Source organism: Poromitra crassiceps (assembly GCF_964638095.1).
Source record: "Poromitra crassiceps genome assembly, chromosome: 19".
NCBI classification, from domain to species: Eukaryota; Metazoa; Chordata; class Actinopteri; order Beryciformes; family Melamphaidae; genus Poromitra; species Poromitra crassiceps.
Genome location: NC_139646.1, coordinates 15,652,717 through 15,677,372, shown reverse-complemented (window position 1 = coordinate 15,677,372; position 24,656 = coordinate 15,652,717). Strand labels below are relative to the sequence as shown.

At 44.0% G+C, this 24,656-nt stretch overlaps 3 protein-coding genes across 4 annotated transcripts; 1 reads left to right on the top strand and 2 right to left on the bottom strand.

The window, feature by feature from the left end:
• The first annotated feature begins 4,180 nt into the window (after positions 1-4,180).
• Positions 4,181-13,157, top strand: LOC310793547 (polycomb group RING finger protein 2-like). The gene is made up of 9 exons (XM_083655360.1): positions 4,181-4,282; positions 4,921-5,048; positions 5,442-5,538; positions 5,656-5,711; positions 6,235-6,364; positions 7,077-7,116; positions 7,368-7,466; positions 8,580-8,660; positions 11,789-13,157. Exons 2-9 carry the CDS (start codon positions 4,931-4,933, stop codon positions 12,173-12,175), a joined length of 1,008 nt encoding a protein of 335 aa, XP_083511486.1. The 5' UTR covers positions 4,181-4,282; positions 4,921-4,930; the 3' UTR covers positions 12,176-13,157.
• An 878-nt stretch (positions 13,158-14,035) lies between these two features.
• Positions 14,036-17,442, bottom strand: LOC310793635 (uncharacterized protein). Its single transcript, XM_083655475.1, has 3 exons — positions 17,320-17,442; positions 16,791-16,907; positions 14,036-14,949 (listed from the first exon to the last, which is right to left on the bottom strand). The coding sequence occupies exons 1-3, from the start codon at positions 17,407-17,409 to the stop codon at positions 14,764-14,766; spliced, it is 393 nt and encodes a 130-aa protein (XP_083511601.1). The 5' UTR covers positions 17,410-17,442; the 3' UTR covers positions 14,036-14,763.
• Positions 17,443-18,166: 724 nt separating this feature from the next.
• LOC310793600 (CDGSH iron-sulfur domain-containing protein 3, mitochondrial-like) lies at positions 18,167-24,100 on the bottom strand. Of its 2 annotated transcripts, none has more exons than XM_083655430.1 (3): positions 23,856-24,100; positions 21,497-21,616; positions 18,167-19,119 (listed from the first exon to the last, which is right to left on the bottom strand). In XM_083655430.1, the coding sequence occupies exons 1-3, from the start codon at positions 23,949-23,951 to the stop codon at positions 18,931-18,933; spliced, it is 405 nt and encodes a 134-aa protein (XP_083511556.1). In that variant the 5' UTR covers positions 23,952-24,100; the 3' UTR covers positions 18,167-18,930. The 2 variants fall into 2 exon arrangements, with proteins under 2 accessions (XP_083511556.1, XP_083511557.1); XM_083655431.1 differs by having other exon boundaries at positions 21,497-21,613.
• Positions 24,101-24,656: the final 556 nt, after the last annotated feature.

Sequence of the window (24,656 nt, the reverse complement as noted above, 5' to 3'; positions counted from 1 at the left end):
AGTGTCTCTTCGGGCCCAAAATGACTGGAACCAGGGCCCTTGTGTGCCCCCTTAAGCGCCAACTCTCGCAGGTAACCGGGTACAACCGCCTGCCTCCCTTTTACCCCGTGCTCTGTTCTCTCCAACAGCCCGTCTTCATCTAGCCGCAGGTCGGAAAACATGTTCCACAGTCCTTTCGTGGCACCGGAAAACATGTGAGTCTCCTTCACAGGGGGCCGGCGTCCGGCCGCCACCCACGCAAGCACCGGACCGATCTCCGCGTCCTCCGCCTGCCTGCGTTTCCACTCACTCACGTCGACATCCTTGATGGTCGCTCTGTCGTCCTCCAGATCCACATCTGGACAGTCCTCCTCGTCTTCCTCCACCTCCTGCACTCGGTCGTCCTCCCGCCCCCCTTCCCCAGGGGACGGCGTGTTCAGGACAGCAGGGGGAACACAACCGGCCTCGCTCTCCACCTCGGCTTTCCGCACAGCAACCGTGGGGGGCGCAGTGCAGTTTCTGGCTAAGTGCCCAGGCGAACGGCAAGTCCAGCAGAGTCTCACCTGTCCGCCGCCTGCACGTCTCTCTTCTCCCGCTGCCCTCCGGTCCCCGACAGCCTTTTGACACTCTCTAGCCAGGTGTCCAATCTCGCCGCATGCCCAGCAGGCTCCCTGCTGACCATGTCGTTGTCCCGCATACCCGGTCCGTCTCCCGGGACCGCTTCTGCACCACCTCGCCACGTGGCCCGGCTCTCCACATGTCCAACACAGTCTCTTTTGCGGCTCCGCGTGGGGCCCGTGCTCAACTGTGACGCGGTATACAGTGATGTTATTGACGTTTGGTTGCTCCCCTGGAGCGGTGGGAGGGTGACCCATCTGGACTACCGGCCCCCCTGCAAACGTCAGTGTGCTCTTCCCTAGGTCTACTGTGCATTGGTTTAGCGTCAAGTAGTCCTCCCCCAAGATACAGGGCCCCGCCATCTCTACTACCCATACCGGAAAGTTCACTGTCTGTCCCCCCACAGTTATCATCACGGACCCCCTTCCCCTCATCGGCATCAACTCACCGGATACTGTCCTCAGCAGCTGGTCCGCTGGCTGCTCCAGAAGCGCTCCCTCTGGCATCATGTTGTAGTTCACCAGCGTTGCCGTACACCCCGTGTCCACCAGGGCGACACAGGGCTTCCCTTGCAGGCGGACCTGAACATGGCAGCCGTTCATCGTGTGCGGCCCGTTCTGCATGTTGACAGCGCCGGCGATGTCGTCTGCTTCGGGGGAAGGCGACGCCCCACCTCCCCGTCTGTACCGCTGGGCCCCCTCCAACGGTGACGTGGCCATAGGGAATATGACGTAGGGGGCCCGTCTCGCCCCTCTTAGACGGGCCCCGCGCCGTTTCCCTGGTTCCACGCTCCTCCGCGGCACTCTCTGGCCCGATGCCCGGGGCGTCCACAGGTCCAGCAGCGCATGGCCCCGGGCCCCCTGGCCCCGGTATTGTCTCGTGGGGTGGGCTGCAGGGTCGCGCTTCGGAGCAGTTGTTCTGTTAACTGGCGCACCGACTCAGATAGCTCTTTCACCATGTTGCCTTGCTCTTTCACCATGTTGCCTTGCTCTGCCAAGGCCGTCTTCCACGCTGGCTCTTCTTGTAGCTGGCTCTCCGCTGCCATTCTCACCACTGGGGCGGCCTCCATTATGCCGCTGCTCTTATCCCAGCCTTCTACTGTCTCTATCTCCAGCGCCAACTCCAGCGCTGCTCCCAGTGTTTTTGGATGTCCCAGCGTTACCTTCTGGCTTAGACCCCGTGGCTCGATGGCCTGGACAAAGTAGCTTAGGGCTAACCCATCCAGCGCCTCCGTCGGTAGCTGGCTGTATGCGCGCCGGCTGAGAGTCTCAATGTCTGTTGCCAGTGCACGCAGCGACTCACCCTGCCGTCTGCGTCTGTTACACAGTTCCGCGGCTACGATGGCCTGCTCTTCACATCGTCCGAAGCGTCTCCGCAGGGCCCCCATCACCACATCCAAGTCCTTTGTATCCGCTATTGCCGACACGCACGCCGTAGCCTCGCCCTCGAGGGACATCACGAGATGGCTGGCTCTCTCCCTTCTCGTCCAGCCATTCCATTCTGCAGCCTCCTCAAACTGCTTGCAGTATGCCTCCCACTCGCCTTTACCGTTGTATTTCGGGACGAGCACGTCCTTCCTGGTTCTGCGGGCGCCATCCCCCGCCGTCGCGTGCCGTGCTTCAGCCTCGTCACTCCCCGCCTGTCTGCCAGCGGGGCCCGGCTCGGCTCCGCTCTCCTCCCGCCCGAGGTTCTCCCTCATCAGTCTGTATTCCTCCTTCATCCGTCTGTATTCCCCCCTATTCTCCGGATACACCGAGGCTTCAGACTCTTCCACCTCCCTTTTCATCTTTAGCCGCTCCATTCCGCACTTTCTCCGTCGTTCCTCCTCACCCTCTCCCCTCTCGGCCGAATCAGAGGCGTTACCGCTTTACTGTCTGACACCAATGTAGCGTATCGGTGATACGCCAAGGAACGGAGAGTTATAGTTGGTACAGGTTCTTTATTCACAGGCTTCTTTAGCTCCTAGCAGCTAGCTTCACACCGCTAGTTCTAGACACAACAACCGGTCTGCTCGCCCGCATGGCACTGACTGGCTTCCGCCCCGGCCGCTGGTCACATACATCCCCTTCCCCCTAGGAACACACCCACACACATCAGTTCCTAGCTGCGATCCAGACACTTAGGTTGCACATCACATACAGGTAATACCTGGATTACCCAAACACGTTACAATATAGTCACGTTATAAACTAACCAATGCTGGCGGTCCGTATGGAAAGTGGAAATCGAGATGGTTAAAAGTTAAATCAATTTGGTCATTCGGTGGCGTTTTACTGCCATGTAAAGTAACGACAAGTAACAGTTAGCCGCTAACATATTAGCCACATTACCCATCAGCGGAGCGTCATTTGACGTCAGCACACTCTTCCAAACATGTCGCGTGCCTCATTCCAGTCGATTCCACGATTTCAGACGGACAAGCCCGTCTTTATTGTCACACGATTACACATCAACACATGCACGGATGGCCACAAACACACACATGCTTCCAGTGCGCATTCCCATCCTTTTACATGGACCCATGTTGGGTGTGGATGCTACTAACAGTCTTGTGTCTGGATGATGTGTGTACAGTCCATGTGTGTGACCATCTTACATGGAGCATTTTGTCTTTCTCCAAAATTAAGAGCACTGTTACTGTAAATTGCACACCATTGTACTGTAAGATGATGATTTTATGTTGGACTGCTGCTAAACTCAGTTGACATTGCACAAGGTTTTTGGTATTCCTCCTGAAAGTGACTTGAATTTAATTTATTCTACTATTTTATTTTGAATTGCACTATATTCATTTTATTTGAGGACAAGCTCTTGCTTTAATTTTATTTGATAGATTTAATGTTGGACTGTTAAAGAGAATGAGATGGTTAAATAATATAGACATCAGCAGGTGGTGGTGGAGGTGAGTCAGAAAATATTAGTGTTTTACCTATATGGCTACATCTGGGCAAGAGCAGTGCCACTCACTCAGCAAATTGATGGTTAAGACTGAAAAACAGTCTAATCTTAATGTAAATGGTCCTCTAATCTGGTTTCAAGGGGCCAAAATTTTAGACTGAACACAAATGACTCTACACCTTGGCAGAGTTCTGCACTTTACTGAGCACACCGGCCCTATGCCAGGTTTCGACCTGGCCTTGTTTTTTTTACATTTTAAAGTTGGTCACTTCAATTGTCTAGGAGAATTTTGGGTGAATTTATCTTAAAAGTAAAATCAGGTTCAGACCACACAGAGGGCGTGGCCGCACTGACAGACAGCTGACTGCTTGGAATGAATTAAACAAACGTAAAAATAAAATAAAAAATAAAATTGTGGCCAGTCTGAACCATATATGAGTAGGCTGACATACACAGTGTATATGGTTCTAGACTGGACACTTTTTTTTTTTTTTACCTTTAATTAATTCCTTAGCTTGGCTGGCTCTTAATTCCTAGCAGTCAATAAATAAATATACAGTATGTTTTAAGGAAAAGTGTCTTCTTGTAGAGTCTCGTAGCCTGGAGTGGAAACCCTGTATGCCCCTTGAACAAGGCGACAAAATAATATCACGTGATCCAAAATGGGCAGTCCTCTGACGGTGCTGAAAAAAAGCCATTTTCTGGCGCTGCTGCAAATTCTGCCCAAGTCCAAATAATTTACCTGGATCCTCGCTGGGAGGAGAGGGGAACTTTTATGTCATATCAGGTAGGAACCAAGCAACGGCGATTGCTATTTATCTAACGCGATGTGCCGCCGGTTTGCCCGAAAACACACACAAAGTGCACGGTGTGTCACATATGGAGCCTCTCTTGTTCGCCTCTGATACAACCCTGTCAGTGGATTTAAGATGGCTGCTTTGTGTACCAGTGTGATTTTCTGTGTCTCTCCCCCTCCAGTGTTGGTGTTTGTGCGGAATATATTTATCTATCGCTCCTCGGTTGCTCGTCAGACGGATTGAAACGCTCTTTGTTGCTCAGTGTGCTGGTTGATGCACAGGATGAGGCCACACAGGGGCGATTCAATATAGCCTGCTCCTGTGTGTGTACCAGGCAGCCCCACCGCTGCCCCTCTCTCAACATGTCATTTATCGCTAAAGCTGCCATACAACATATCATTGGATTTGTTTCTGGACGCCATCAGCTCCAATTGTTGTGGTTTTCCAGCCTATTAATTGTCCCAAGGACGAGATGCAGACTCATTTACCATTACCATAGGGGGAGATATAGTAGTTTGACCAAGCATACTGCACTTTATACAAGACTGTTGTACCACCACATGTTCATACTGCAGGCCTAGTCTGTAATCATGTCTGGTATTATTATTATTATTTGCTCCCCCTGCAGATCTTTCCAGATGGATAAAATGCAACCCAACCGGATTAAAATCACAGATCTCAATCCTCATCTCACATGCCCACTGTGTGCTGGTTACTTCATTGATGCCACGACCATTGTAGAGTGCCTGCACTCCTGTAAGTTCCTCATATCATAGTGGTGCATAATCTTAAATGCATGCAAATGCTGTTTAGCCTACCTACCCCCCCCCCCCCCCCCCCCATATGAAATTAGCATAGACCTGACAATTAGTGGATATGCAAATTGAGCAGACCTCAGTAGTGTGGTGATAACGAGGTGGTGGGTATACTGCTGAGAGGAGGTAGGTGTACTGTCACCCCACCTTCCAGTTGATTTTAATAATTATAAGGCTGATTAACTGGTCAGAGAATAGGTGGGTCTACTTTGTTTGAATATGTCGTCAACTACTATGCTCCTGTTAAGGCTGACTATACTATACAATGTGGTGAAATGTTGGTGATGCATAGCAGTGATTTGGCGTTTGATCTCTCTCTGTCCTCTCTGTGTAGTTTGTAAAACATGTATTGTTGCCTTCCTGGAGACAAACAAGTTCTGTCCTCGATGTGACGTCCAGGTACACAAGACATGTCCACAGCTCAGCATCAGGTAAGCAGTAATTCTTCATAGGCGGTTTATACTGTATGGTGCGTGCATTTCTGAAAGCAAACTAAAGTGCATCATCATCCATAATAAACCTACATGAAAATGTATTTTTGTTTTCAGAGCGGACAAAACTCTACAAGATATTGTTTATAAGCTTGTTCCGGGGTTATTCAAAGGTAAGAGAATGTTGCTTGAGGCAGTGCACTTCATTTACAGTCTTAATTCCCCATATTTTGATGCATGTGTTTTGCTGATGTGTGTTTTGATGCATGTGTTTTGCTGATGTGTGTTTTGATGCATGTGTTTTGCTGATGTGTGTTTTGATGCATGTGTTTAGCTGATGTGTGTTTTGATGCATGTGTTTTGCTGATGTGTGTTTTGATGCATGTGTTTAGCTGATGTGTGTTTTGATGCATGTGTTTTGCTGATGTGTGTTTTGATGCATGTGTTTTGCTGATGTGTGTTTTGATGCATGTGTTTTGCTGATGTGTTTTGATGCATGTGTTTTGATGCATGTGTTTTGCTGATGTGTGTTTTGCTGATGTGTGTTTTTGATGCATGTGTTTTGCTGATGTGTGTTTTGCTGATGTGTGTTTTTGATGCATGTGTTTTGCTGATGTGTGTTTTTGATGCATGTGTTTTGCTGATGTGTGTTTTGATGCATGTGTTTTGCTGATGTGTGTTTTGTGTTGAACTCAGATGAGATGAAGCGGCGGCGGGACTTTTATGCAGAGAACCGCGTGCTGGAGCCAGGGGAAGTGGTGGAGACGTTTAACATAGCAGAGGATGAAATCATCAGTCTGTCCATACAGTTCTACGAGAGGAACAAGTGAGCCCCACTTTTTGTATTTCTATTAAAAAATAAAAAAAAATAAAGGCAAGGGGGGATGCAGTAGTAAAGATTCCTGATTTTGTGCCTGTTCACTGGCTGCTGCTGCTGGAAAATTTCAGTCATCATCTGGCCTTGATGCGTAAACCAAAATGAAGAGTGCAGTTACTCCAGATTTTATAAGAATCTCCATTAGAGCCATATTATACACACAGGGATCCCACAGTCATGAAATTCCTGGAAAAGTTATGGAATTTTCAAATTAGTTTTCCAGGCCTGGAAAAGGTTTGGAATTTACAGAGGGACAGTTTGTCCAATTATTTTTGGTCCCTTAAAAAAAGGGGGGGAGGCACATGTGTAAACTGTTGTAATTCCTACACTGTTCACCTGATTTGGATGTACCGGTAAATACCCTCAAATTAAAGCTGAAAGTCTGCACTTAAAGCACATCTTGATTGTTTCATTCCAAATCCATTGTGGTGGTGTACAGAGCCAAAAATGGTGAAAATTGTGTCGATGTCCAAATATTTATGGGCCTGACTGTAGACAGATGGATAGATAGATTATAAACTGCCAGTGGCATCCACAATATTATTTTACTTGTGCTTAAGTTGCACCGAACATCAAATGTTTTTCTGTGTGTTTTTGTGTGAGTTGACAGTTATTCTCCAGTACAAGTTCTTTCTATTTATCTTTCTTTATTTGCCCACAGGAATAATGATAGGCAACGTTCAGACATGGATGGAGACAAGGTAAAGATTGATCTCAGTTTAGAAGGAAACATGGGTGAAGCAGTACTTCAAACACACATCATAGACACACACATCTCACACACCCACCCATACACACACACACACACACACACACACACACACACACACACACACACAGTCACACACACACACACACACACACACACACACACAGTCACACACTTTCAATTTAAATATTTGTGGTGCTCTGGAATAGTGTCTCCTCACTTCTTCTTGTCCCTCGTCCTCAGGCCAATGGGAAGCGCTTCCTGCAGTGCCCGGCAGCCATGTCCGTCATGCACTTAGCAAAGTTCCTCCGGAGCAAGATGGATATTCCCAGCAGCTATCGGGTAATCTATAGACACTCACACCCTGCCAGCTGCACCCTTAAAGTAACACAGCAATAACGTTGACCTCATTTATGTTGTAGCAAACTGTGTGTACAATACAAAGCGTTCATTGATCAAATGTGATGTTATTCCTGATGATTAGAACAATTTAGTATTTGGGTATTGTCCCAGTGAAAGTAGTCAAACCAATTCTGCACAGTAGCCACTATCCAGTCAAGAGGATCACTGCTTGGTAGTTCTTTGACAGTAGTAACATACTTTGACATTGGATCGAGCGTCAGACAAGACCCATAGACTGGAAAAAGAAATGGACAGACTGAGTGAGTGTGACGTCAGCCATTGGTTTGTGTGGACATTGGTTTGGCAATCATCACTGGACAGGTAGTCTCGCTTGCCAGACTTCCCTCCCTTCCTGGAGAGAATCTGGCAGCGCTGATCTCCATTCTGGAATTGCGGGGGGAAAATGCTCTGTTTGGTTTAACCTAGTGTCACTTGCCAGACTCTCTCCCTACAACGGGGGATCCAATTGTTTTCAGCCTGTAACAACGAGCTAGCATTGTTGATGTTGTTTCACAGCGGCGCAGGCATTTGAGATCAACAGATTCGACACACACACAGCGGCAGAGGCATTTGAGATAGACAGATTCGTCACGGAGGGAGCGGAAAGGAAATCCATATATGGTCGCAGCCGGTCAGTCAGAGAGCGGGTCGGAGCCAATGGTCGCCACCAAAGGCAGAGCTTATACCAGCAGCCTGTTTCCAAACTTTCCATGCAGCCAGACTTCTCTCCCGGAAGGGCGGGAAGTCTGGTAAGCGAGACTACTGGACAGGTCAACCACAAGATTGAAGATTCAATTCAAGATTCAAAAAACTTTGTCTATCACACGATAGAAAATCGGCTTAGGTTTCAGGGGCTCAAACCATAAAAACACAGAGTCACATAAAATTACATTAAGAACATGCCCAAAACATATTCCTTTTTATGGTCTATTTGACTCTAAACACTCAGTAGTAGTCTGGCTGTTTCTACTGAGTCAAGGAGAACATTCTGTGGGGTGAAATGGATACTTGGCAGATGGCTGTCTTTTAACTTGGTTTAATTGTCTGTTACAGGTGGAGGTGTTGTATGGAGACGAGCCCTTGAAGGACTATTACACACTAATGGATATTGCCTACTTCTATGAGTGGAGACGGGTGAGTGACAGCCTTATACAGTATAATACTGTTTGTTGAGGCAGGCTCACAGCCCTATACTGTAAGCCACCGAGGTGCTTGAATTACCGGGTTGAGTTGTGGCTGACTCGCTAGCTGTGCTGATGTTAATATATACGATAACATTGCATTGAGTGCTGTATAAGAACGACGAAGAAGGCTTGTCCTTGATGTTCGGAACCCATCCATTTATTCCATTTCACCGATGTGAATACAGCAAAGTTCTTTTCTACAGAAAGCAAATGTAGCACAAACATTATCGGCACGAGAGCACGCAGTGCGGTAAAAACCGTTCGCCCTTCCGGGTTCAAACACCTAACGACACCCAGTGGAAAGAGCATTAAATAGCTTACCTGAGCCCAGGTAGTCGTCACAGCGACGCCCCCTGGACACATACAATATTACACTCAAATAATCATACAAGAAACAAACCATGACCCATTTGGCGCCTACACTGTTTACTATGGAGCACAAACATTTACCAAACTTCACTTCTATTTTAAGACTTTCCAACAGCTCACTCGAATTCTTCACATGACCAATATGATGGAGTATTTACTCTTCACACTAGCTTGGAACGGGGAAAGGATGATGTCTGATTTGAAAAGTACTGGGGCCAAATGTATTGAGCTGAACAGTCACATGACATTTCCTGCCCCAGAAGTGAGTTCCCCATTCATTTTCTCCATAGACATTTAGAAAAATCCTTATATAACGAGTTTTAAGGCTGGAACCAACTTACCAAGCCAACCCGTGACCTACTGTATCGTGAGTGACCATAAAACATTTCAGTTGGAGCAAAAACAAAAAATAAAGACGGGGGATTGAAAATTTTATTTTTTACCCTGTTTTTTCAGACATTGCTCTAAATGTCTATGGAGAAAATGAATGCGGAACTCACTTCCTGGGCTGGAAACGTTACGTAAAGTCACGTGACTGTTGAGCTCTATAAAACATGTATACGGTACACACGAAAAGTTTGGGTGACATTTTTATTTAGAGATTTGTTTGGGCGTACACACATTTCTACTCCTAAATATACACAGTTTGATACATTTGGCCCCAGGTGTTGTAAAGCATAGGTATCTCTGGAAGATGTAGTGTTTTGATGTTGCATGCTTGGCAGCCAGAGGGCGATCAGTGAACATATCTGGCACCAATTCTTCTGACCCAATTACTGCTCATCTCAGTGTGACTCTCACTTTGTCGTTTAGTCAAACTCCCTGACTAACGGAGGCAATCATGTTAATTTAGAATACATGAATGCATACATGAAATATGGGATCAAAGCTGAATCAAAGTGTGAACTGGGCATGCGCTTCATTTCCAAAAGGCTCTACTGAGTCAGATTTGTTCAAATGCATCAACCGTTTATATCAATAAGGACATTCCATACAGCGGCTGCACATAAACACACCCATTTGATTAAACGGTAATGTTCAAATTCATTTACAGGCTGGGTGCCAAGCCTATGATTTTCTCTCTCTCCCCCTCCCTCCCATCATGTGTTCTTTTTCATTTTCGTTTAAAAAAATACAGATAATGAATCATAAACAGGGATGCAAACTAGTCAACTTTAGGTGACAGTCACCTTTTTGATCCCAAAATAGGGCACTTGATTGAATGATTTTGAGTGGTTTTGTGTCTGCCAGTTAGTATCTGTCACCTTTTTCACTCTGGTGAGTTTGCATCCCTGATAAAGAAAACTAGACTGACTTTAAATGTGTTAAGGGAAGTGGTCTCCGTTTAGCTCACCAAAACAAGACAGGACACATTCACACACACACACACACACTCACACTCACACACACACACACACACACACACACACACACACACACACACACACACACACACACACCGTGGTGTACATAGGGTTGTGGTCTGAGGGTTTGTAGTGTGTCACGTAGCCTTATCCAACTTAACTTTGAACCTTAGACCAATACATAGGCTACAATACATCAGGCAACAAATTGTCCCGAGAGCAATAAAAACGAGGGAACTCAACTGTTAAATATCAGAGGGGGGGGGGGGGATCACTACAGCTCATGCTACTTTGATAGAAAACAGAATAGAAATGAGCTGTAATGGTTTAGGGAGCATTAGAAAATAGATATATCTGTATGATTTTGGAAAGCTGATGGCTCTAATCTACAATGTCATGAAGAGACACTTTCCTGGAGATGCCACAATTAAATTAGGGGGCGGGGGGGATACTTCCAGCCCCCTTCGCTTAGTCGGACCACACCCATCTTCGAACTCGGCCTTCATTTTAGTATATGAACTCCACACCTAGTCTCACGTGGTCAGACCCAACGTCTTACGTCAGCATGCTTCAAGCGATGGAGGGTCTGAATCAAAAGTTACATTTCCGGATTCCGCTGACAGGAATCGTGCGGCGAAATCTGACTGGCTGGGCTGTTACGGAAGTCCGGCATGCTATCCGTGGTTGGTCAATTCATATGTCTGTCATGCCTTTTTTTGTGTGTCTTGGGGCGGGCATTAACCATTTTTCAAGAGTTGTGTTCCAGACGTGGATCTATCGTATCTACAGCTGGCTATTGGGAGACTACTCCATACCTCCAAAGTTTTGTGTGTGCATCTTGCATGGTTTTGATGCTATCGCACTGAGAAAAACACTTAGTCTGTCCACAGGCACAGACAGACATTCTGGCAAAGTACTTAAAACCGCTTCTGTGGTAGTCCCCATTACAATAGGTGTAACAATACTTTGATATACTGAAAGAAGATAATATAGGAGAGGGCTACGACGCTCTGGATCAAAGTTAAAAACTTAAAAAAGAAGGTGCTCTTTGGAACTCAATAGGGGAAAGTCCATATAAAATTTGAAAAAAAGTCCAAGGCAACTCTTCTTATGATTAAAAAGCCTTTATTCTATCATGGCTAGTTCAAGCTCGAATTTGAACTAGCCATGATAGAATAAAGGCTTTTTATTAATCATAAGAAGAGTTGCCTTGGACTTTTTTTCAAATCTTATAAATACTTTGATATAGTTTGAAAGAGAACCACAGTAGACTGTGAACATATGGACAGATTCTCAAACCCAAGTCCCTGTTCTCCGTCCTGATGATATGTCCCCCTCTCTGCAGACCGGACCCATCCCCCTGCAGTACCTGGTCAAACCCACCCGGAAGCGCAGGAGGGCGGCGTCCCAGTCGGTGGCGCAGGGCCACTCTGACGGCGTCAACACCAGCCCCGCCTCAGAGAGTGACTCCCAAAGCGACAAGGTCCATAGCCCTGCCGCCGCTGCTGCCGCCGCCGGCCAGCCCCCGCGCGCTGCCTCCCTGCCCCACAGCCTCCCCCCCGCCATCCAAAGCTCCAACGGTCCCACTGTGCCCACCAACACGCAGCGACACTCTCTGGCCTCCAAAGCGGGCGGCAACACTCGCAAGGTGACTGTCAACGGCACGAGCCCCGCTGCGGGCAAAGAGGAGGCGAGGGGAGGCGATAAAGGCGGTTTGCCTCCTCCGACCTAACGTGCATGCGGCGCGCGGCGGGGAGGACAGTGTTTGAATTGCTCCCTTCTTCAGAAACCCCCCCCCCCCCCCATCTACAGAGCAAAAAGAAAAGACGGGCATAAGCTGGCCTCCTGGAGGAACGGGAGGCGGATAACGGTTATCTTTCAACGGAAGGACTGAAAAGTGCAGCCAAATAGACACTTGTATGTGTGTGTATGTGTGTGTGTGGTTATGTGTGTTAGACTAGAACAATGCACACATACAAACTGTACAGTCTGTATCAAATGTGAGCATGTGTGCATACATATGTATAAACTATCTTTTATACAAGATATTGTAATTGTTTTGTATTGTGTATACGCAGTAGGTCTGTTTCTTTCCCATAGTTCATCAACATTGATTTGGCTTCCATATTACTTGAGACAAAATGCTGAATGGCATTGCAGTGCGAATCACAGCGTAAGTTGGATGTAAAAAGACAATTCGACACCTTGCCTTTGGACAGTTGTATTACAGATTTTAGTACAAAATTATATTTGCTGTTACAGTCATGTAATAACTACTGTATAAATGTCCAGTGTAAGCAGCCGCTCGTCAGGTACTGTAGCCCCCACGTGTCATTGAGGATCCATTGCATAAAAATGTTGATGCACTTTCTCAAAGTCAGACCGCAGAATCCATACCAACAAGTACTTTGCAATTGGAGAAGCATTTATATTCAGAAAACTCCAAGCACTACCAAGTTCAAAAGTTCAAAAGCAGACGTTCGTCAAGAGTCCATGTACTTTTTCTTATGGCAGACAAGGAATGCAAAAGGGATATGAATATTTGACCCATGTATGTTGTATTTCCATAAAGTTCAACATTCCTTTGTTTCTTTTGAACATACAATGATACTTTTTTATCAGCCATATGTGCATGTTTTAGGTCAATAAAATGTTTACTTACTAGGTTTTGACCAAAGTGTCCTGTTCTGATTTTCTGAGTTGTGAGCAGGTTGTGAACTGTAAAGACTAGAGCAGAGGTGTCAAACTCATTTTAGTTCACGGGCCACATGGGACCCAATTTGGTCACAAGTTGGCCAGACAAACAATGCATAATAACAATCTATTGTCTGTAACTGACTGTGTGCATTACAATTGACTGCAACTGCAATTCTCTATATTTGAGGTTAATGAAAATAGTTGACCATTTACTGATTCATACAGAAAACATGAATAAGCTACTTAATATAGTAACTTGCTCATGAAACCTGGTATGATCGATTTTGTGTCCAATCCTGAGCTTGAAAAATTGAAGGACTTCTCAGTGCAATTTCCACACTTTGCAAAGTCATCCTGTGGGCCGGATTGGACCAACTGGCGGGCCTGTTCTGGCCCCCAGGCCACAAAGCCATTACAAAGTTTCACTCGAGTAATGTGAAAACATGAAATGGCTTTAACAGAGAAATGGATCAGGCATTTCTGATACAGATGAAGTTCCTCTGATTAAAGACTAATAATTCATGGTACAGTATACAACAAAAACAACCCCTTATGGATAGTCATTTTCTCACAGAGCATTCATGGCATAATTCTCTAAGAACAGGCAAGGTGAAAATGTCTTGTGCGTTCTACAAATGGTTTGTACATTCAGTATATGAAATAAATTAAATGAAAACACAAACCTACATTACACGATGATTGAGAAAGCTCATGTTGTGCAAGTAAGTACTCAGTGCAGTAATTTTAGTAGTTATTATAATTAGCCTCACATCTGTCCAAGCAAACCACAAAGTATAGTAATAGAACAAATGGCTGCTTTCAGCTTTCATGTGCATGCTTCATGTCTGTGATATCATAATGGGATATGAGAGCAAACATAACATAGGCTACTCATTCCTACCCAATGTTCTGAATCTGCGCAAGATAGGAGTGCCATCTATTTCTATGGCAGATGACACCCAGATTGAACCCTATGTTGAAGTCCAGCAGTTTGGTGTTGCCTTATCACCAAACTCACTTTGTATTAGGTGTGTGCCTAATACAAAGTGACTTAAATGCTCTCCATGTTGTATTGAGTACGTTTGGTTAGAAATAATAATAATAAATGCCTTGGATTTTTATAGCGCCTTTCAAGAAACCCAAGGACGCTTTACAATAATGACACATAAAGACAAACAAATAAACAGAACAGAGAGAACAGAGGCGAAATAAGCAAGGAAACACTAAACCGCAGCATTTTGGCTTGTATTATGATGTGACATTCTCCAATTCTGAATTCCAAAGAGATCATAGAAGACGGTTGGTACCGGCTCTACGGTCAAATATCATCTCCACTCTCTTTACCTCTTCTGACAAAATGACACTTTCTCAAAACAAGACTTCAACGCTTGATATCGAAGGTCTCATTGTCACACTGCTGCTTTCTTGGAGTACATTGATCCTAAACATGTGTCTATGATGGCAACTTAACAGCGTATCTGGTTCAAGAATCTTACAATGAATCCTCAGCTGAAGTCCAAACACCCGTTTGCCTCTACAGCTTCTTCTCCAGATGGTTCTCTCGGATCAGGACCGTGGTCATCTCCAAGCTAGACCAAAACGTCTGCCACTAATCCTCCTAATTCAAGAGTCGGTGTGTTGGTGCAGCGGTGCAGACAAGATGAAGTCCTGCTTGTGTGTGCCGTCACAGTACGGTGGGTTGCTGGTGTACTTGCAACCGCACAGCCAAACCGTGGCGTCTTCCTCCAGGACAAAGCGCAGCGGGAGCACACCCGGGGCTTTGGTCTTGTGCGATCCATCACAGAAAGGCTGCAAGACAAAAGACCGATGTGATCAGAGAATAAATATGCTTTTGAAGATAGAAAAGTGTGTATGTTATCAGAGGTGTGTGTGTGTGTGTGTGTGTGCGCGCGTATGTGTGCGCGTGTGCGTGTGGGAGTTAACTGTTTGAGACTTGATGCATGAAGAGAATACTTTGACTTGACTTTTATGACTTGAAGAGGTTTCTCACGTCTTAACAAATTATCTTGAATGAAAGTGATGAGATTTGTTCCACCACACAACTGAATTTAAATAATATAATAATCCTATCATCTATCTATCCTATCATCCTATAAGGACACAAAGTCTCTGTGTGTGAGTGAGCAGAAATTGGGTTCGGCCACAGCTATGCCATTTTACATGCGATTGCGCTGAATCGTTCAGGAAGTGTAAAGAGCAGCCCTGCGGGTGACCTAACGGAGCCCGATTTTTTAAATGAGGTATTGGGCCGATTAATAATGGCTGAATTTGCGATGGCTGTGCAGATTAATGGCTGAACTTGAGATGCTGCGCAATGGCTGAATTTGTATGGAACTTCGCCCATAGCTCGTGGGGCTAGTCGGGTCACCCACACTGGTGCCCTTTACACCCCGTGAAAAGTTTCAGCCCAATCGCACTTGAAACAGCGTAGCTGTGGCCGGACAAAGAATTAAAACATACAAACATATAAATATCACCCACATACTCAATTTTATATAGATGATGATAGTATGAAGTCTTCCTTTGTTCACACCTGGCTCTTAACATAAGCAGAACTGACAGGCAATGTACACCAGATACGTTACGGCTGCGTTGCGGATCCGGCAAAACGGATGGATGGGCGATACATGTGGTACGTAAAAATTACCCCACCCGTTCTATTTTTTGCCGATCCTGCATACGTCTGACAGATTACATGAGTGTGGTCCTGTTCACAGCCGCACCGCATCTGTTCTGGAGGCGGTGTACATTAGCCCTGAAGTTGTGCTCACCGGTCACACCAGAAGCCCTCTCTTTTCCTCAGCACCTTGCTCGGTGCACAAGGCACGCGCGCGGCTAGTGTGAATGGCTTCACCTGTTAACAAGGACGCCGAAATGAAACTTGTGCGTAGGTTGAGCGTTGCTTTGGCGTATGGTGTGAACTAGACTAATTAGAATGAGAGTGAATTAATGTGAATTAGACTAATTTCAATCATGAAGGCTGCCTCTGCATCACCCCATACATTGTTTCATTCATAAGTCTCCTGTCCATTCAGTCACCCACGCTTTCCCTCAATGGCAATAACCAATCAGCTCAAGCCATTCCTTTCCCGCTGAGCCAATCACCTACGCAGTTGAGTGTATACTTTGCTGTTACGCCTCACTTGTGTTGTCGCCACACAGTTACTGTGATCGCCGTTGAAGCAGTTGTTTCGCCCCGCCTCCTCTCCTGCCACCACCAACGTCATGACTCCTGAAGAATTATGGCGGGATTCTATATCCTATACATCGCTGATGGCCTCCTCTCACATCGCCAAACATAATTTGTTCATTGTATCATTACAGTTTATTTGAACCTTCTTACTAGTCTCTCATGATTGAACTGAACTGATGATAGAAATCAAACTCATGATGCTCTACCAAGTTATTATCCCATTAAGATGAGTCATGGATATTTCAGTTTTCTTTAACATATTCAATTGATTCTGGACGCTTGAGTTGTTTTGACATTCTACATTTAGACTTGGGACTTGACTTGACACTTGTCCATAAGCTGTGACTGTGAGACACTGACTTGGGACTGGAGCAAAGTTGACTTGGTCACACCTCTCCAGTAGAGGTCAGTATTTCTATTTCCAGTGTGACACTACCTGTTTCTTGCTGTGTCCACAGGTGCACCAGGAGTAACGCTTCCCAGCAACAAGCTCCACTTTGAAAGGCTTCTTGCAGGGAATGACAGGCTCAGGGGGAAGAGAGGAGTAGTGGACCTGCACATCAATTCAATAGAGACGATAAGTATTGCAGGCGTCAGCAAACACTGGAGACTAAGCAATATAATACACCATGCCTAATGACAAACTGATGTTAATCTACGCTTTAACTCATATAACCTAAGATCAGCCCAATAGCCTACACAGTATTAAACAATACTAGCTGTAAATATCTAAAATATGCACCAGGCAAATCTATGTACAAGAAAAAGCTTTGTTTTGTCATATATCTCAGAATACATTGTCTAGTGAGACGCACATGTCTATAACGCTAAGCTGTTTTGAACCCCTACTTGATGACTTTTAAACTTATAGTTGCTCAGTGGGAGAAAGTCAGTGTAGCAACAGACTCCTTGTTTCTATGTAATTTCTACTGTCATTAAATATGTAAAAAAAAGAATATGCTTACCTTTGAAGCTGCCATAACGTTAGATGTTATCCAAGGATGTCTCAAAGTTACACTAATCAATGTGTGGTCTAACTTAGTTACAGTGTTCATGTTTCCATACACGTGCTGCACGACCTGCTGCGAGGAGACACAACACGACGTGACGTAAACAAAGCTATTAACGCAGCAACTTACAGATAGTTATATAACGTTGATGCACAGCCTATGAAGGTGGCTGTTGTTGTTCTATGCATGTGTTATGTAGGTGTTGGGTTTCGGTGTTTTACGTCAAAGAAGCGTGATTTCTAACCCCACATAGGATAAGCAATAACCACGCCCTGTGGCGCCGGGATTGGCCAGGAGCGTTGTCTTCTTCTTTTGACAGCTGGAATCTCCCACACCACAAACACTGGAGGGCACGCAGCCCAGCGATTTCATGAACCAACTGAATAGCTCTTGAGAACGGACAGCGATTTCGAGAGCATAATAATTGTAATCTACACAATGTACACAATCTACAAAAACATGCAATAATATAAACAGTGTTGTGTTCACGTTCATAGCTCATATAATATAATGTATCATATCGTTAATTTCAAGCTCAATTCTTACCCAGAGAAAAGGTACAGCACTGAAAATGTAACAAGCAATAGTTTTTTAAACATCTTTATTTTAAAAGATGAAAAAACCCAGGTGCTTTAGTCCCAAGCTTCAATGCTTCTGGCCAATCCCGGCGCCACAGGGCGTGGTTATTGCTTATCCTATGTGGGGTTAGAAATCACGCGTCAAAGAACAGATCACTTCCGGAAGAGTCACGTGTAAACCTTGGTGGCTCAACTGCGCATGTTCACGACGTGACCACTTGGGAAAAAAAATTAAATAAACTTTATTTCACACTTTATAGCATACATTTTAACAGATTATAGATGTCTTAGACATTATTCTACACTGTGAAAATAGTAAATAAAGAAAAATGTGGCGTGTCTAAATTTGTGGCTGGAGTGTAACTTCCAGGTTTCTGTATATGTCTCACACACAATACACATTTGTTTTTTTATAGCATTGTATGAGAACTTGGGCTACAAAAATATTTATTCTTAAAGTTATTTACGCAGAATAATCAACAAGTTTGAATAAGCTCATCAAGTAAGAGGGGGATAAAAAACAATGTAGGATAGGACATCATCATTACACCGTCACATCTGCCCAACAAAGAAAAGCTGCAGTAATTAGTTTGTGTTTTAAATGTCAAAGGTAATAACTATGATTTTTATGTCATACCAACAAAAGTGATGCCCATGAATACTGTTAAATGACACACTGACTGTACCAACAATACATTTGTCAGGATCAGATTAAATTCAATTCTAACTTTATTGCCGTAATCCACAAAGGCAATTTGATTTTGGCCATAAGTAAAAACAAAACAAAAACAAAAAACATACCCAGACATACATTATATGCACAGACAGACAGACAATTATAAGCCAAAGAGCTGTTTGGTACTATGTTTTGCTTATAGTGCAATTGCATTTAAAGTAATACCATTAGCGATAATCCTTAAGTCTTTTTTTTTTGGGTCAGTTTCACTACTTCTTCTCAGTCTTCGCTTGGTGTCTTCAATTGTTGATGTCATTTAAACATCTTCTTGACTGACGTCACTAAATCTCTGAAGATGACTTTAAAGTGTGTGCCATCACAGTAAGGACCGTTGCCGGTCTGTTTGCAGGCGCACAGCATGACCGTCCTGTCTCTGTCAGGGGTGAAGCGCAGAGGGGAGATGCTGGGTGCTGCTATCTTGTGAGCTCCATCACAGAAAGGCTGACAGGGAGAAATAGCGTGAACACACACATGTTAAGATCATCTTCAGAATCAACACATTTATCTTTTTTCAAAAACACATACAATGCCATCAGTCAGTCACCGCCAGAAAGTTGACATTATTTGAATTATCCTGATATGAAATGTGAAACCCTTTCTACAGTTAAAGCAGATGGATTCTTTTGAACTACTTTTTAGCCCCAGGACTGCTTCAGATTGTATACAATTTTATTCCATCCCTTGCATATTTCCCTTTGTCTGCCTTAAACTTGCTACGTCAGGGGAACAAACCAGGAAGGATTTACCCTGAGGGACGTAAACATCCAAACATTCCAGCAGCTCCCAAAAAAGTTTATCTTGCAGCTATTCATGCATCACCACCAGGCTCTGGACTCATATTACAAGAATAGTTATCACACACTTGTACACACACAAACACACATGCACACATGAACTTTTCAGCCAACACACGCGCACACGCACGCACGCACGCGCACGCACGCACGCACACACACACACACACACACACACACACACACACACACACACACACACACACACACACACACACACACAGAGTATATTATATAATATAGTATATTGTATATAGTTTTGTTAATGACACCGCACAGGCAAAGGAAAAAATTAAACATTACATTTTCAATTTTAAAGCTGCAGAAATGTTATGTAAAAACACGCCCATCTTATCAGCTTGATCACCATGTGGGGCTGCTACAGGGAATGTCAAAGTCAAAAGTGAACTCTGAACAGTGAAATTCTTAGGACAAGGCAAGCACCAACTACGTATTAGCCATGTTCTCAGGTGGTTCAACTGTGAACCTTCTAAAGAACTGGTTTGCTTTTCCACCGGCTAGAGCTGACTAGAGAGCCACGTCATTACATCACCCCCCAGGGGTCCTCGAGGGGGTTCTAGGCCGGTCCCCGGCAAAAAAGCTGGTAATTTATTTTCACTATAATACCATCTATAAGTAACACAATGACAGAACGTATCACTATTTTGGTCATGGGTTTCATAAACTTTCTGTAATAAAACAAAAAAAAGCAAAAGTCTTATCAGATAAGGGACCCTGGGACAAAATCATATCAAATGGGGTCTGTGGTTTAATTTCTGTCAGTTTAGGGGTCCTTCAAGTGAAAAAGTTTGAGAATCACTGATCTATTGCCTTACAGTGGAGCAGCTGCCGTACCAGGTAGTAATGCAGCCAGCGAGAATGCTCTCAATGGTGCACCTGTAGAAATTAGTGAGATTTTTGAACACATTTCAAACTTCTTGGGTCTCCTTAGGAAGTATAGGGGAGTTTTGACCACAGTTTTGACCACCGCGACCGATTGCCTGGCTCAGGATTGGACATCAATGATGAACACACAGAGGAACTTGAAGCAGGATACTCTCTTCACTTCAGCTCCATCGATGGGAATGGGGGCCATGTGATATGAAGAGCATCCTATCCTCACCGACTGAGACCCTGTAGATTTGCTCTATTTAGCCAAATTAATTTCTGGGTTTGGTCTGGCGGGAAATCTTCTCAGTATACAGGAAGTGATAGATACAAAACATTGTCCACCTCCACCCACCAGACACTAAGATTCCCAATTGGGAAAGCCAAGGTGTGAAGATAATCACACCTTGGCATGACAATCTGTAGTATGTTTGAAATTTCATTAAGAGAAAGCACTGCTAGTGTCCATACTGTTGCAAATAAGTATTGTATTTGTCTCCATTTAATTTTGTTATTATTGATACTTATTTATCGATACTATGGATACTTTTGACAACCCTAATCCATATTATTTTTTATTTCATTGTCTAATTTCAAGCTAGGTTTCATCAGCTAAACTTTGTATTGTATCTTAAAAATGACGATAAATGTTAAAACATCTATTTAGATACAGAATGCATTGCAAAAGGTTTGGAAGAAATGTAAACTAGACATATAGTAGTTAACTGACCATGACTCAGTGTGGGGTTCGGAGACCACCAGGGGGTCCAAACAAATTGATGAAGTGTTAACCGTCACTGTTATTTCTTTTACGACTGTTATGATATGCCCTGGGCTTTTCACTGTTATCTTTCTACCTTCAATATAGATAACAGTGATGGTACTCTGCGGACAAAAATGATATCTAACAATACAAGTATTCCCAGATTTGGGTGTGAGACAAAATCTCATCACATGGGGGTTTGTAAAGTGGACTAAATGAGGGTCCTTGATATGGAGAAAGTTGGAACCCCGGGTGAGCGAGCCATACACCTCTTGTGAACCCTGGGGGAGCCATACACCTCTTGTGAACCCTGGGGGAGCCATACACCTCTTGTGCACCCTGGGGGAGCCATACACCTCTTGTGCACACTAACCTGTTTTTTGCTGTGTCCACAGGCACACCAGGCATAGCGTTTCCCAGCAGTCACCTTCACCCTGTTGGGCATCCGGGCAGCAACAACAGGCTGTGTGGACTGCGGCCAGCGCTGCACCTGCTGAAAAGACACAGGGTGATGTGGGCCTTCAAGCCACAGAAGATTGTGTGATGCAGTAGTAGTATTACAATGCACTTTCAACAGACACTAAGAAGAAAGAAGCCAAATAGTTGAAAAAAAGAATTCTAGCACAAATAGAACATAAAAGAGGATAAAACAGGCAGCAGCAGCAGCAACAACAACAACAACAACAACAACAGTCAGACATGAAATGCCACATGACTTTTGTTTTTTTCATACTGTTTCTTTATTCACCTTATGCAGCCCCGCCCACTTGACCCATTGTATCACAACTTCCTGTTCAAAACGCCAGTTGTTTTACCTGCTCAAACTAGTCTGACTCACCTGGTCAAACCTAGTTTGACTCACGTTATGAGTCAGACTAGCTTTATGAATCACATGAAGTGTAAATACAATCTGAACTTTCGATTGTATTTACACTTCCTGTTAGTCTCTCAAGCCAGATGGTCTCTTCTGCATAAGGTGGATAGGAATGATTATATTTGGGGGGGGGTGGACGCATATGGATTCACTCACAAAAGTGCAACTGGAAATACCAAGAAGTACTATTCTTCTCCATGATTCTGTTTCCTTTAAGAGGGTACAATATCTCTCTATTTTACTTGTTTGGATTATTTTAATGTAATGCATTTTGCTTGTTCTTTTACATGACGAACCTTATCTTTTTCACTATGTCATCTTTTCCCTGTATGCTCGTTTCTATTTTATGTAAAGCACTTTGAATTGCCTTTGTGTAGGAAATGTGTTATACAAATAAATGTGTCTTGACTTGCCTTACTCTCTGTAATTCCTGATAACAATAGGGTGGCACCAAGACACGCATCAGTGCCAAAGGTGAATGAGGGGTGTGTCAGGTTTGCTTTGAATAGAAAGAATGGGAAATAGACAGTACTAGTTATCCTCGATGTGAAATACAGTGTCAAACCTGCAATGCAATCAATTCAATAATAGCCACGCAGGCTATGGACTGTTCTTCGTTTAAGCATCCAGGCTAACAGCCTCACAAACAGTTTTCACCCCCAGGCATGAGCACATTAATCACACGATGATCAAAGGACATCCCTCCAGCCTCTTGTGAAAAAATATATGTGAATCTTTGAATCTCTTATTGTACATACATAATGACAGGGATGCAAACTCATGGATAGTGAAAAGGTGACAGATACCAGGGCAGACACAAAACCACTCAGAAATGTCCTGCTTGGGGTTGAAATATAAGGTGACTAGTGTGCATCCCTGCATAGTAGCCTACATATCCATCAACAGTCCCACACTTTATATTACTGTAACGTTAATATGTAATACTCCTATTTTAACTGTACATTTTATCCAGTGGTGTAGTATGTGATACGCAGGTATACGCAGTATACCCACTACTAGGAAAGCTCCAGGATTAGAGTATATACCCACTTAAAATTGGGCAAAGATACATAACACTAGTGTTTGTGTGTGACAGTTTTAGGCCTATCCTACACCTGTATGTCATTATTTAGCGTTAAAGAGAGACAGAGTGACAGGGAGGGAGGAGAGAGATCTAGGTCTAGGCCAGTGATTATCACCCTTTTTCACATCAAGGACCCCTAAATTAGTAGACATCAGGGCAACAGACCCCCTTGAACCCAAATATGAGAATATTTCTAAATGTGATTTTGTCCAGAGTTCCTTGACTGTATTGTACGTAGAGAGTCATCAAACTATGATCAAAACAGTCATTCTACATTCTCTAATTGTGGTAACTTCATGTAAATGAAATAATTAAATAATAACCATTCATCAATTTGCCTGGGAAGCACCCCCCACCGCGTGCGGGGAAAACGAAAATCTCAATCTCACTCCAAGCTGAAATTGACAGTATACTGTAACCTGCTACAATAAACTAGACTACACCACTGATTTTATCCAACCTCACTGACTCTGGAACAGCTGTTAATGTTCTAATACTACGTAGCTACTAATTACACTATCGTTTTTTCTAGCCCCCTGGCCTATCTGTGACTCTTTTCAACATTTAATATTGTTTAATTTTGTTTTCCTTATGCCTACAACAACCCCTGCTGAGTCCGGACGTAGAGTGGCCTTGTCCTAAGATGACCTTGTGTTAAACGCTAAGAGACTTTTAGTCGCAAGTGTGTTGAAATAATAGCATGTATATAGCCTATATTCAGTATAGGCTATTATTTTAACACATAACTAACTCCTCGCGAATATTTGTGCTTACCATCCAAGAGGAAGCTGCAGCGTGCAGAAGTCGCGGGTGTCTCATAGTTTGCACGCAGCCTTTAGGCACTGCGACCATCAAAAAGGCTGCATTCATCCTGCCGCCCGTTGTTGTTGTGGATTTAGTACGTCTGTGAAGGGACTCAGCGGACAAAGTAGCAAAATGTTTCAATAATAGCAAAGCCTCGGTGTGTTGGATGGAGTCCAAACGCCCAGTCTCCAGATCCTCCAGATTCAAGAATATGGGCTGCTTGGGCACTGGGCAGCACGCACTTCCGCATAGACTGCAGGTAGTGATTGGTAGATGAAATAAACAACCCGCCCTGCAGAAACGCCTCTCACATCAGTCAGTGAAAGGCTGTATAAGGTCAACACCAGTGTTGTTGGTAACTCATTACAAAAGTAACATATTACATACATGTAATATATTACCTTTAGCAGTAACTCAGTAATATAACTTATTACTTATAGGATTTCAGTAATATTATACCAGTTACTTTGTCAAGTAACTCAAGTTACAAATTGAGCTATTTGTTTTTAAAATCAAAGCACATATTTAAATAAAGATACAATAATTTCCTAATCAAACTGTTTTTATGCAAATAAGTTAGAATTTTGGATTGTTTACACTGACTTCAAGGTGGTTGACATTATTTTTTGGGATGGTTCCGGTGCAGCGATGTCATTCCATTGCTGCTGTTGTTTTGGTGAAAGTAATGCAAAAGTAGTGTAATAAGTAACGAGTTACTCTACACACAGTAATATTGTAAAGTAACTTATTACTTTCAAATGGAAAGTAACT

Coding starts and splice junctions, on each gene's coding strand:
- LOC310793635 (XM_083655475.1), bottom strand. CDS start 17,409: ATGAACACTGTAACTAAGTTAGACCACACATTGATTAGTGTAACTTTG. Junction 16,908..17,319: donor ACGTTATGGCAGCTTCAAAG/GTAAGCATATTC, acceptor ATTGATGTGCAG/GTCCACTACTCCTCTCTTCC. Junction 14,950..16,790: donor GTGGACACAGCAAGAAACAG/GTAGTGTCACAC, acceptor TTTGTCTTGCAG/CCTTTCTGTGATGGATCGCA.
- LOC310793547 (XM_083655360.1), top strand. CDS start 4,931: ATGGATAAAATGCAACCCAACCGGATTAAAATCACAGATCTCAATCCT. Junction 5,712..6,234: donor TGTTCCGGGGTTATTCAAAG/GTAAGAGAATGT, acceptor TGTTGAACTCAG/ATGAGATGAAGCGGCGGCGG. Junction 7,467..8,579: donor ATATTCCCAGCAGCTATCGG/GTAATCTATAGA, acceptor TGTCTGTTACAG/GTGGAGGTGTTGTATGGAGA.
- LOC310793600 (XM_083655430.1), bottom strand. CDS start 23,951: ATGAATGCAGCCTTTTTGATGGTCGCAGTGCCTAAAGGCTGCGTGCAA. Junction 21,617..23,855: donor CTGCAGCTTCCTCTTGGATG/GTAAGCACAAAT, acceptor GTGTCTTTTCAG/CAGGTGCAGCGCTGGCCGCA. Junction 19,120..21,496: donor GTGGACACAGCAAAAAACAG/GTTAGTGTGCAC, acceptor TCTCCCTGTCAG/CCTTTCTGTGATGGAGCTCA.